Source organism: Manis pentadactyla, chromosome X (assembly GCF_030020395.1).
Source record: "Manis pentadactyla isolate mManPen7 chromosome X, mManPen7.hap1, whole genome shotgun sequence".
Classification (NCBI taxonomy): domain Eukaryota; kingdom Metazoa; phylum Chordata; class Mammalia; order Pholidota; family Manidae; genus Manis; species Manis pentadactyla.
The window spans coordinates 37,831,026-37,844,297 of record NC_080038.1 but is presented as its reverse complement, the minus strand read 5'-3'; the positions used below and the strand labels follow the sequence as shown (position 1 = coordinate 37,844,297).

General features: G+C 41.9%; 1 protein-coding gene across 2 annotated transcripts in view; it reads right to left on the bottom strand.

Moving 5' to 3' along the window:
• MAOA (monoamine oxidase A) overlaps positions 1 to 13,272 on the bottom strand; it is a 61,407-nt gene that overhangs the window by 14,610 nt on the left and 33,525 nt on the right. For both annotated transcript variants that reach the window (XM_036880893.2, XM_036880894.2), the window contains 3 exons: positions 6,701 to 6,805; positions 6,057 to 6,148; positions 273 to 414 (listed from right to left, as the gene is read on the bottom strand). In XM_036880893.2, the coding sequence (XP_036736788.2) occupies positions 273 to 414; positions 6,057 to 6,148; positions 6,701 to 6,805 (339 nt within the window). The remainder of the gene's footprint in view (positions 1 to 272; positions 415 to 6,056; positions 6,149 to 6,700; positions 6,806 to 13,272) is intronic.

The window sequence follows — 13,272 nt, the reverse complement described above, 5'->3', positions numbered from 1 at the left end:
AGCTCCTCCTACCTAATAGACTAATTTTACCTAGCACCAAAAGGAAAGAATTGAAGTCCCCAAACCTAATTAATCCAAAATGAAACACTGTTCAGCTGTGAGCAAAGTAAATTTTCAGCAGTGAAAAAAGTAAATGAGGAATCTTGTTTTGAAGCTTTTTAAGATCATTTCAAAAATTCATCTTTCAAAATATGTAAGCAATTATAAATTATGCAAATTTTGGAGGGCAAAATCACACATGAAGTTATGGGTTAAGAATGGACACTCCATACCTGGCCCCCGTTGGTAACTGAGAATATCCGAGTGGTGCCTCCGCACTGCTTCACGTACCACAAGAACCACAGGGCTGATACCTCGTGGGGCTCGGAGGTCACATTAATATTCACAAAGAGAGATGCGAACTGCCTGGCAGTCCTGGTCACAGAACAAGTGCAGAAGTCAGTACATACATGCTTCACAGGATTATCATGTTTTTAAAACACAATTTAGTATGATGAGAAAGCATTTCTACTGCTTTTGAAAAAAATAACTCATGGACTAAATTTCTGAAGGAATGCATATTGTAACTCTTGGGGAAGATAAACTTTCCTTTACTTAGAGGAAATTATGGGTTAGTTCCAAATACACTAATCCTGGTGCAGTCTAAAGGGTCCATATACTTGTCAGGGATCATTAAGGATATGGTTCTCATCCTTCCTGTCTCCCCCACCCATAGTGGCCTGGTCCTGGAAGATACTATCTTTTCACACCAGCACACCATCTATCCTTCCTGTCACCACCCCTACTGGTTACTGTGGTTCATTCTTGGAAGATACCATCCACCTTCTTGTCTCCCCCAATCCACTGTGGTTCATTCCCAGAAGACACCATTCTATAACACCACTCTCTCTTCCTGTCTCCCCCATCAAGTTACTTATTCCTGCAAGATACCATCTCCCTACATAGCTTCCCTATCCTGTCTACAAATCCATCCACTGTGGCTAATTCCTGGAATATACCTTGCCCCCCACATAATCTACCCTGTCCACTCCCCTCCCACAGACACTGTAGATCATTCCCAGATGATACCATACCTTTACATGATGCACTCTTCAAGTCTCCCCCCATCCATTATGGCTCATTGATGAAAGATACCATGCCCTACCATAACCAACCCTTCTTATCTCCCACCCACAGTCACTGCAGCTCATTCCTGGAAGATACCATCCCCTACAGAATCTATCTTTTCTGTTGATCTCTCCCCTCAACTCAGTCACTGTGGTTCCTTTCTGGATGATACCATCTCTACCTCCCAAACACCATCCACCCTTCCTGTCTCCACCATTCACTGTGGCTCATTCCTGGAAGATAACATTCCCCCACACTATCCACCCTCTCCCCATTGACTATGGCTCACTCCTGGAAAATACCATCATCCCATGCTATCTGTTTACCCTGTCTCCCCCATCCACAGTGGCTCATTACTGTAAGATACCTTCTCACCACGCAGCCTAACTTTCCTGCCCTCTCCCCTCAATCAATTATAGTTTATTCTTGAACATACCACTGCTCCTCAGTACCATCCACCTTTCCTGTCTTCCGTCAATCCAAAGTGGCCAGTTCCTGGAAGGTATCATCCTACCACATCAGCCACCCTTCCTGTTTCGCCACATCTACTATGGCTCATTCCTAAAACATATCCCCATACCATCCATCCATCCCCTCTCCCCCCCACAGCACTGTGGCACATTCCTGGAAGATACCATTGTCACATAGAACCCATCTTTCCTGCCTCCCCCATACACTGTGGCTCATTCTTGGAAGATGCCATTCCCCCACACCATCCAACCTACTTTTCTCCCTTCATGGATAATGGTTGATTCCTAGAAGATACTATCCCACCAAACCATCTTTTTTATGTCTACCCTTATGCACTGTGGCTCATTTCTGGAAGATACGATCTCTCCACACCATCCATTCTTCCTGTCTACTCCCATTCACTGTAGGCTCATCCCTGAAGATATGATCTCCCTACTCCATCCATACTTCCTGTATATACCCCAACCAATGTGACTCATACCTGGAACATACCATACTCTCACACCATCCATCTTACATGACTCCTCTAATCCATTTGGCATATTTGTAGAAGATTGAATCCCATACACCATGCAGCCTTCCTGTCTCCCCCACCTTCCCCCACAAACACACATTATGGCTCATTCTTACAAGGTACCATCTTCCCACACCATCAATCCCTCCTGTCTGTACCATATCTAAGGTGGTATGAGATACCATCCCAGCACACTGTCTACTCTTCTTGCTTCCCCCATCAACTGGCTCATTCTTGGAGATACCATCTGCACACAGCACCCACCTTTGATGTCTCCCTACCCACTGCGGCTTATTTCTCAATGATACCAAACCCTCACACCATCCAGCTTTCCAGTATGCCCCATTCACTAGTTTACTCCTGGAAGATACCATACCCTACCATACACAGTTGCCAACATCCTCCCACCTACTACAGCAACATCTCTCTCTCTCTTTCTCTCTCTCTCTCTCTCTCTTTCTCTCATTCCTGTCTTCCCCTATCTACTATGGCTCATTCCTGGAAGATACCATTCACTACATCTTTCTTGTCTCATCCCACTCCATCTACTGTGGCTGATTCCTGGAATATACCAATCTTACACAAGTTATTCTATCTGTCACCCTCTCCCCTGCCATACACATTTTGGAATATACCATCTCCCTATGGGCCATCCACCCTTCCTGTCTCACCCTATCCTCTATGGCTTATTCCTGTAAAATACTACCCACTCACTGTATCTATTCCTCTTACATTCCCAATCCACTGGTGCATTCCTGGAAGATACTGTCTACCATATCAACCCTCCTTCCTCTCTCCCTCATAAAATGGGTCATTCCTAGAAGATACCATCCTACCACACCATCCATTCTTCCTGTCTCCCCCAATTCACTGTGGTTCTTTCCTGGAATATAACATCTCCCCACTAGCCATCTACCCTTCCTGTCTCCGGCCCCAACCAATGTAGCTCATTCCTGTAAGTTAACATCCCCTCCCTATATCCCCCATTAACTGCTGCATTCCTGGAAGATACCATTCTCCCAACCACCATCTACCTTCTTCTCTTCCCTCATCCACTGGGTCTTGGTAGATGCCATCATCTCCTTCCACCCCTGCCATCCACCCATCTTGTTTCTCTCTATTCACTGTGGTTCATTCCTGGAAGATACCATCCCTTCACACTCCTCTCATCTACTGTAGCTCATTCCTAGAACATATAACCCTCCATGCATCTTTCCTGTCTCCCCTTCACCCCCATCCACTATGGCTTATTCCTGGAATAGCTCATTCCTCAACCCCCAGACACCATCCATCTTTCCTGTCTTCTCATGTCCACTATTGCCCTTTCCTGGAAGATACCATCTGACTTCATCTCTGTCCTTTTTGTTTCCTCATCCGGTTACTGTGGGTCCTTCCTGGAAGATACTATCTCCCCACTGGCCACCCACCCTTCCTGTTTCCCCACAACCCACTGCGGTGCATTCCTGGAAGATACTATCTCCTCACTATATCTTCTTTTCCTCTTCCTATATTCCCCATCAATTGGTGCATTCCTGGAAGATACTATCTCTTTACACCATCCGTCCTTCCTGTCTTCCCCCATCCACTGTGGTTCCCTCCTGGAAGATACCATCTCCCCCACTCTCCTGCCATCCACTCATCCTAACTCCCCCATTTATTGTGGCAAATTCATGGAACATATCACCCTCCACACCATCCGTCCTTTCTGTCTCTCCCATCAACGGTCTTTCACTCCTGGAAGATACCATCCTACTACACCACTCAACCTTCTTGTGTCTCTTTCTGTCACTGTGGCTCCTCCCTGGAAGATACCATCTCACCACTGGCCATCCATCCTTCCTACCTCCCCCCTACTCACTGTGGTGCATTCCTGGAAGATATCATCCCCTCACTCTAGCTCCTCATTCTATATCCCCCTCAACTGGTGCATTCCTAGAAGATACCATCTCCTCACACCAACACTCCATCTACTCTTCCTGTTGCCGCCTGACCAGTCAATTCTGCCCGACTCTTCAATCTTGGAACAAACCATTCCTCCACCCACCACCCACCCTTCTGTTATCTCCCCATCCACCATGGTTCATTCTTGGAAAATACCATCATCTCCCATCACTCATCTATCCTGGCTATACCCCATCCACTGTGGCTCATTCATGGAAGATATTTTGCCACAACATTATCCACCTTTTCTGTTATCCCCCACAGACACTGTAGTTCACTCCTGGAAGACACAATCCATTCAAACCATCAACACATCCTGTGTCCCCCTAGCCATTTTGGTTTTCCTGGAAGATACCATGCCCTAACATCATCCACTCTTCCTGTCTCCCCCCATAGTCACAGCAGTTCATTCCAGTAATATGCTATCCCTTATACCATCGATTCTAAATGTCACCCCCTCCACCGTAGTCACTGTAGTTCACTCCTGGAACATACTATCCTCCCACACCACCCACATTTCCACATCAACACCCATCCATCGTAGCTCATTACTGGAAGATATCATGCCCCCACATTATCCAGCCTTCCTTTCTCCCCCAACAGTCATTGAACCTTATTCTTGGCAGGTATCATCCCCTCACATAATCCATCCTTCCTACCTCCCCCCACAGTCACTGTAGTACATCCCTAGATGATACCATCTACCCACATCATCCACTCTTCCTGTCTCCCTTATCAACTGGCTCATTCTAGAAAACATCTCCCCACACCATCCATATTTCCTCTCTCCCCACATTATTTGTGGTTCATTCCTGAAAGATATCATCCCCTCACACCATCCACCCTTCCTGCTTCCTTCCATGCAAGTGGTTCCTTCATGAAAGATACCATCTGACTATACCATCCATGTTTACAGTCTTCCCCCATGCACTATGGCTCAGTCCTGAAGATACCAACCCCACACCACCCAGCCAGCCTCCTGTCTTCCTCCAACCTCTGTGGATCATTCATGGAGGATACCATCTATCCTTCCTGTTTATCCTATCAACTGGCTCATTCTTGGAAGATACCATCTGGACACACCATCCCTCTTTCATATCTCCCTCATCCACTGTGGTTCATTATTAGAAGATGCCACCCCTACCCACACACACACACCATCTAGCCTTCCTGTTTCTCCCATCTATAGTTCATTATAGGAAGATACCATCTCCTAAATCATCCATCCTTCCTGTCTCCCCCCATCCACTACAGCTCACTACTGGAAGATAACTTGCACCCTACACCATCCACCTTTCCCTGTCTCCCTCTATCCTCTGTGGTTCATTTTTAGTTGATGCACTAACTCCTAGGTTCATGTAAGATTGCTTCTTTAAGGAAACTCTCCTTTACACTTAGACTGGTCAGGTTCCCTGTTCCTTTTACTCTCCTAGCATTATGTAATTCTGTGTACAATGTCAGTCTTTCCTGCCAGAAGAATGTAAACTCCATGAGGTTAGAGGCCATGCCTAATAAGGTCACCAGTATTTCTCAGTGCTTGGTACAGTGCCTTCACATAGCAGCCCCCAAATGGTGAGAATGATCTTTAAGTAACTCACCTAATAACACAGATTCTCATTGAAAACATTATGTAGTTTCTAGTTATCATTAATTTAGACTACCTTTCCTTCAGTTTCACATTATTCTACATTTATATAGCATTACTTTAATATCTTTCCAAATGGCTTCTGTAGCTGATCTCTATATAATCTGAAGAGACAATTACTTATTTTATTGCAAGTCATAGAACCTTTTCATTTAAAAAATTCTAGTACATTCACCTCCTTTTCTTATGTTTAGATTCATTTCATGTTCAAACCTGCACTGAAGTGTCTAATGTGCCCTCAAAGTTGCCACTGACTGAAAGATTACTATGTTTCTTCCTAATTTTTTTCTATAATTTACTAATAAACACTGCAGTTCAAGATAGTTAGAAAGGAACCAAAGGGAAGATTAAAAGTAAATTTTAAATAGTCAAGATTACGCTGTCCAGCAGATTTTATCAATGAGATCTTTCATGGTCATCTTATCCCATTCCTCTGCATGTGGGGCCTCCCATGGTGCATCAGCTGGAATCTGCAGAGGAAGAAGGGCCCACACATTCAAGTGTAACAGTTACTGACCACTACCCTCCCCAAGAGACCCTCAGGAGAACCTCAAAAACTGGTCTGTCTACGTTGGAATGTATGATTGGCATAGAACTCTATGGGGCTGGATTTAAGTTTGAGAGAGTGATATTACAGAACTTCAGATGAAGTAAAAAAAACTTGGAGAAACAAATTCTTCTTTCCTTTACAATCTAAAGTGGCATCATGTATGTATAAGACAACTATAAGTAGGATATCTGTCACATAAATTCTCAGTGGCATAGTGTTGAAAGCACATGGGCATTAGTATCAGAGAGATGTGGGTTTGAATCCCTGCTGTGGTCTTGGGGAAATTACATAACCCCTTGGCACTCATTTTCCTTACCTGCAAAGTAGAAATACTAACTTGGCAGAGTAGTTTGATGCATTGGAAATAATATGCATCAATGTCCATAGCAATGTTCCCTGCACTGTGGAAGGATATTAAACAGTTGCTATTGTTTCAGTAACAGGTCACATGCAAACTGAACACACACTTTACCTCCTTCCCCATGTTATCCATTGTCCGCCACAGATTGTTATAATCCAGATATGCAATGGGATTCCATACTGGAGGAAAGGCACCCCGAAATGGATAAGTTTTCCCCTGAAACATAAAGGGTGATACCTTGAATTAGGCTGGCATTTTAAAAACCAACAGCCAGTCAATGTAAGAGCCATTTTCAAAGTAAAAGGATCCTCTACTGAGTCAAAAGCATCACCTTTGATGGAAGGTAAATATGTTTTACCTATCTATACAGGCCCCAAATTTCAATTACATTAGCAAAATTTCCCTGGTGTCATGTTAAACATTTTTAATTGATATGAAATAAGAGGTTTGAACTTACTTCTACTTACACAGAAAATAAATAAAAGCAGCTCATCCTAGGATGTAATGCAGATGCCACAATATTCTCGACTCCTGACTTCCTATCTAATCCCTTTGAAAGGATATTCCCACTCAGATGAGAGCAGAATGATAACATGGAGGACTGTGGACCACAGAGAGGACCAGAATAACAAAGTGGAATACCTTGGACTATTTTAAGGTTCACACCAGCTTAATAAAGACTGGCAAGACTACAGACCATGCCTGAAGTCAAGTTTCAAAATATGAGAAACATGGACTAATGGGCATTTGCCATTGTGGTTGCCCAGCATCCATCCCCCTTTCCCAGTTGTACCCTGGTTTCTGCTTCGGAAACTGCCTCTCCTGCTCTCCCTTGTGGATACATGGGTAGGGAGGACAGTACTGGGTACCATCTTCCCTTAAAACAGGTGTTGGGCTAGATCCTTCCTCCCCCAACTCCCTACCCACTGGCTCCAGGTACACCCAGGCTGTGAGCCTGGGATCTCAGCTTGGCCAATCACATACTCTCAGAGGGCTGAACCTGCAATGAGTCACCCAAGGACAGAACAAAGTTGACTCTGGGTTCTTCTTCCCCATGGCAGCGTGCTGAGCAGATGCTTCTTACTCTAAAGACCATGACTGTGGTTCCTGCCCTTAACTTGCCCGAGCTTCCCTGGTCTCTGCCCTTTCTCAAGTAGGGCCCTCCTGTCTCCTGCCGATTTGGTGGGTCTTCCGACATTCCTTCAGTAAATCCCCTCGTTAGCCCAAGCTGGTTTCTACTGCATGGTGCTAAGACCTCTAACACAAAGATAGCTAACTATAAGAAGCCATTTGCTCCACTTCAATTCTATGACAGGCACGGTGCTATGCAAACACAGGGGCAAAGGGAGGGGAATCCTTAGGAAAAGAGACATGGTCTAGGTAGTTTCTGAGGCTTTATTTCCTAGTTTAATTTCTTTTTCTTTAAAAATAAAACATCTTCATCCCAGGGATGCAAGGATGGTACAACATTAAAAAATCCATCAACATCATCCACTACTTCAACAAAAAGAAGGACAAAAACCACATGCTCATCTCCATAGATGCTGAAAAAGCACTTGACAAAATTCAACATCCATTCATGATAAAAACTCTCAACAAAATGGGTAAAGAGGGCAAGTACCTCAACATAATAAAGGCCATATATGACAAACCCACAGCCAACTTCATACTTAACAGCGAGAAGCTGAAAGCTTTTCCTTTAAAATCGGGAACAAGACAAGGATGCCCACTCTCCCCACTTTTATTCAACATAGTACTGGAGGTCCTAGCCACGGCAATCAGACAACACAAAGAAATAAAAGGCATCCAGATTGGCAAGGAAGAAATAAAACTGTCCCTGTTTGCAGATGACATGATATTGTACATAAAAAAACCCTAAAGAATACGCTCCCAAACTACTAGATCTAATATCTGAATTTAGCAAAGTTGCAGGATACAAAATTAATACACAGAAATCTGTTGCATTCCTATACACTAAAGATGAACTAACAGAAAGAGAAATCAGGGCAACAATTCCATTCACAGTTGCATCAAAAAGAATAAAATACCTAGGAATAAGCCTAACCAAGGAAGTGAAAGACCTATACTCTGAAAACTACAAGACACTCTTTAGAGAAATTAAAGAGGATACTAACAAATGGAAACTCATCCAATGCTCGTGGCTAGGAAGAATTAATATTGTCAAAATGGCCATCCTGCCTAAAGCAATCTACAGATTCAATACAATCCCTATCAAAATACCAACAGCATTCTTCAATGAACTAGAGGAAATAGTTCTAAAATTCATGTGGAACCACAAAAGACCCCAAATAGCCAAAGCAATCCTGAGAAGGAAGAATAAAGCAGGGGGAATTGCACTCCCTGACTTCAAGCTCTACTACAAAGCCATAGTAATCAAGACAATTTGGTACTGGTACGAGAACAGACCCATAGACCAGTGGAACAGAATAGAGAGTCCAGATATAAACCCAAGCATATATGGTCAATTAATATATGATAAAGGAGCCATGGATATTCAATGGGGAAATGACAGCCTCTTCAACAGCTGGTGTTGGCAAAACTGGACAGCTACATGTAAGAGAATAAAACTGGATTATTGTCTAACCCCATACACAAAAGTAAACTCAAAATGGATGAAAGACCTGAATGTAAGTCATGAAACCATAAAACTCTTAGAAAAAAATATAAGCAAAAATCCCTTGAACATAAATATGAGCAACTTCATGAACATATCTCCCCGGGCAAGGGAAACAAAAGCAAAAATGAACAAGTGGGACTATATCAAACTAAAAAGCTTCTGTACAGCAAAGGATACCATCAGTAGAACAAAAAGACATCCTACAGTATGGGAGAATATATTCATAAATGACAGATCTGATAAAGGGTTGACATCCAAAATATATGAAGAGCTCACATAACTCAACAAAAAGCAAATAATCCAATAAAAAAATCGGCACAGGATCTGAACAGACACTTCTCCAAAGAAGAAATTCAGATGGCCAACAGGTACATAAAAAGATGCTCCACATCGTTAATCATCACGGAAATGCAAATTAAAACCACAATGAGATATCACCTCACACCAGTTAGGATGGCCAACATCCAAAAGACAAACAACAACAAATGTTGGTGAGGATGTGGAGAAAGGGGAACCCTCCTACACTGCTGGTGGGAATGTAAACTAGTTCAACCATTGTGGAAAGCAGTATGGAAGTTTCTCAAAAAACTCAAAATAGAAATATCATTTGACCCAGTAATTCCACTCCTAGGAATTTACCCTAAGAATGCAGCAGCCCAGTTTGAAAAAGACAGATGCGCCCCTATGTTTATTGCAGCACTATTTACAATAGCCAAGAAATGGAAGCAACCTAAATGTCCATCAGTAGATGAATGGATAAAGAAGGTGTGGTACATATACACAATGGAATATTATTCAGCCATAAGAAGAAAACAAATCGTACCATTTGCAACAACATGGATGGAGCTAGAGGGTATTATGCTCAGTGAAATAAGCCAGGCAGAGAAAGACAAGTATCAAATGATTTCACTCATCTGTGGAGTATAACAACAAAGAAAAAACTAAAGGACCAAACAGCAGCAGACTCACAGAACCCAAGAATGGACTAACAGTTACCAAAGGGAAAGTGACTGGGGAGGACGGGTGGGAAGGGAGAGATAAGGGGGAAAACGGGGCATTACGATTAGCACACATAATGTAGGGGGGTAAGGACATGGGAAAGGGAGTATATACAGAGAAGACAAGTAATGATTCTATAGCATCTTACTATGCAGATGGATAGTGACTGTATTGGGGTATGTGGGGGGACTTGATAATAGGGAGAGTCTAGTAACATAATGTTCAAGTAATTGTACATTAATGATATCAAAATAAGTATAAATAAATAAATAAATAAATAACATCTTACAAATCATCATAAAGTTAAAATTTGTTCTGCTAATAAAATGTCGCATGAGACTTTGTTTTTCTAATAAAAATATAATCAAAATTCATAGAAGGCCAAGTGTGTGCACAGCTCAATATTAAGAGCTGTGTTGGATTTTTAAAAAGGGCTAAAGCAAAACTCCTGACCAACACAGAGACACAAGACATAACAGTATTTGCATTCATGTGCACACACAAGCCCATGCCTGCATGCCTGCACATACTCCTGAGTAGGAATATATGGCAGCTATTAAGTGACAAAGAAGTAATTTTCCCTTCCACAGCAGCAAATTCGAATAACCTTGGCAGATTATGTGATCTGATTTTTTATCTGAAAATGCTACATTGTAATGCTGCAATACAACTTTTCCAGATTTCAAATACTTTCTCTTCATCACCACCACTATCACCACCATTATTACTAGCACTTATTGAGATCTTTCTCCATACCTGGTACTGGCCTAAGCTCTTCCTATGTGTTATCTCATGTAATGGTCACCCCAACTCTGTGAAGGCAAACACTATTAATATTTCCATTATGTAAATGAGGAAACTAAAGCCCAGGGATATTAGCTGGCAAGCAGTAGAACGGAAATTTCCTGTTCCCAAAGCCTTTGCTCAGAAACATTAAGTTTTCCGGTTTCCTATGTGGTTGATGGAGTGTTGAGATAGGTTTGTTCTAGAGACACCTTAAACTTCCCAACAAAAAGAGAACATTGGAATGTGAAACTTGGAAATCTTCCACACCTATATTTTATGTTTCTAAGGAGTAAAAATAGAGCTAAGAAGCTCTGGGGTATGAAATGATTGCTGAGGAAACAGAGTCAACTTTGGCAAATGCTGAAGCATGTTCTGAGCAAATGGGCAATGACATTTGACCCAGAACACAAAAATAGCTCTGGAGAGGAGAGACTGGAGCTAACAGCTCATGGGCAGTTTTCACAACAAGTGGTTCTTGTTATAATTCTTCTTTTAATTGAAATGGGGAAAAACCTACATTTTCCTCTGTAAAATGCATTTATACTCAAGTAATAGTCTCAGACAAAACTGATCTTGCTTTGAAAAAGATTATTTATGAAAACCTTAAATATGCTCCATTGCCTGGGGACATTAAGAAAAGCACTATAAATATAATTCAATGGGGACATTAAGAAAAGCACTATAAATATAATTCAACAAAATGTGTCCCACATTCCTAAATGAAGTTCTTCTCAGGACAATGCCAACCAGAGTATGATTTCACACAAGGTCCTAAAGAGCCCGTGATCTGAGCCTTGATAAACAAACAGAGGTGGCAGGAGAAGTAAAGAGTTCAGTGAGAGAGAACAGTCTAAAGTGGCAATCTTTTTAGGAATGGGTGCCATGTTATATTCTAAAAGAAGATCATAAGGGCCCACCATAAGTTTTATTCTGCTGACAGGTACACCAAGTTGATAAGAGATTTTGTTAATTAGATCCACTCTTAGTAGTTTCTGGCTTCTCTGCTCTTAACTCCACAGAAAGCCTAATCTGCTAAAGAAATGCATAGGTGGGAACAAGCACCTACATTATCACCTCCTGCTTTTTCCTAGGCCCCTGGAAGGCTTCCTTCCTCCATGGCTGGCTTCTAAACTAGACAACTCGAGAATACTTTTCCTGTGTGTGAACTCCCAAAGAAGTGGCATGGGAAGGCTTGGAGATGTCTCTTGGCTGAGTAAGAAATGCCTGCAAACCAGACCTTCTCAGTCTCTCAATTGTGATTCTATAATTTTCTCACAAAGGTGTCAGCAGTTTCTCAATCCTGAACCACTTCCTAGCATAAAACGCCTTTATGACCTCAGTGTGAGTCAGGAACTCCAGAAATACTTCCACATGGTTACTGCTCTTTAAAAATAAAAGGAACAAAATCTTGAGGAAAGGTCAAGTTCATTTTGTGCCTACTCTGAAATATTCCTACTCTTCCAAAGTGGCCTTTAATCTCTAAGGGATAGTGTCTCTGACACAGCAGAAATTGTTGATGTTGAGTAGAACGCAATGTCCCTGGAGTTGTGCCTAAAATACTTAAGTCCCTTTGAGAAATCACATCCTTAATCTACCAATGTTCATAATAACAGGAGATGAGTGCCAGGAGATGACAGCTCATGGCTCCCACGCCATTCTTTACTTTTGGTCCTGTAAGATAAGCCAAGTTTATAGTAGTACTTATTGATTGGCATGTTGGAGTGTTTCATCTCTCTGTACTTTTATATTTTAGTTAAACAAAAGGAACTGAATGTTATTAAAGAGTATCATAGGCCACTGAGGAAAGCCACCAAATATTTTTCTTTAATCATCTCAAAAGTAAAGAGATATGGTCTGGATTGGTTTAGGAATATATCCGTCCAACCCATATGAATTCCTTGGCATCTTTCTAGTCCCACTGTTTTGTGACAAGCCTATAAGAGAAATCTTTTGGTGGTTTCTTTTCTATAGTTTATAATAATGCTTTAAGTCAAGAAATAATCTAAAAAGAGATACATTACATAGGATGACAGTATTATGTTGTAATAGTAGTTTAAGAAAATCATTTTCTTCCTCTTTCCAAATGCAGGTCGTCAAGTTCTCTTCAAACATACATAGTTCCACTCTATCTACAAAAGCCATTATACTCAACATGGAAACAGCTATCCCATTGTATTAGGCTGGTTGTCCCAAATCTCCAGCTAGCTCTCATTCTTCTCTGCAAGACCCACCCTACTCCCTTCTACTGACTCCCCGAGAT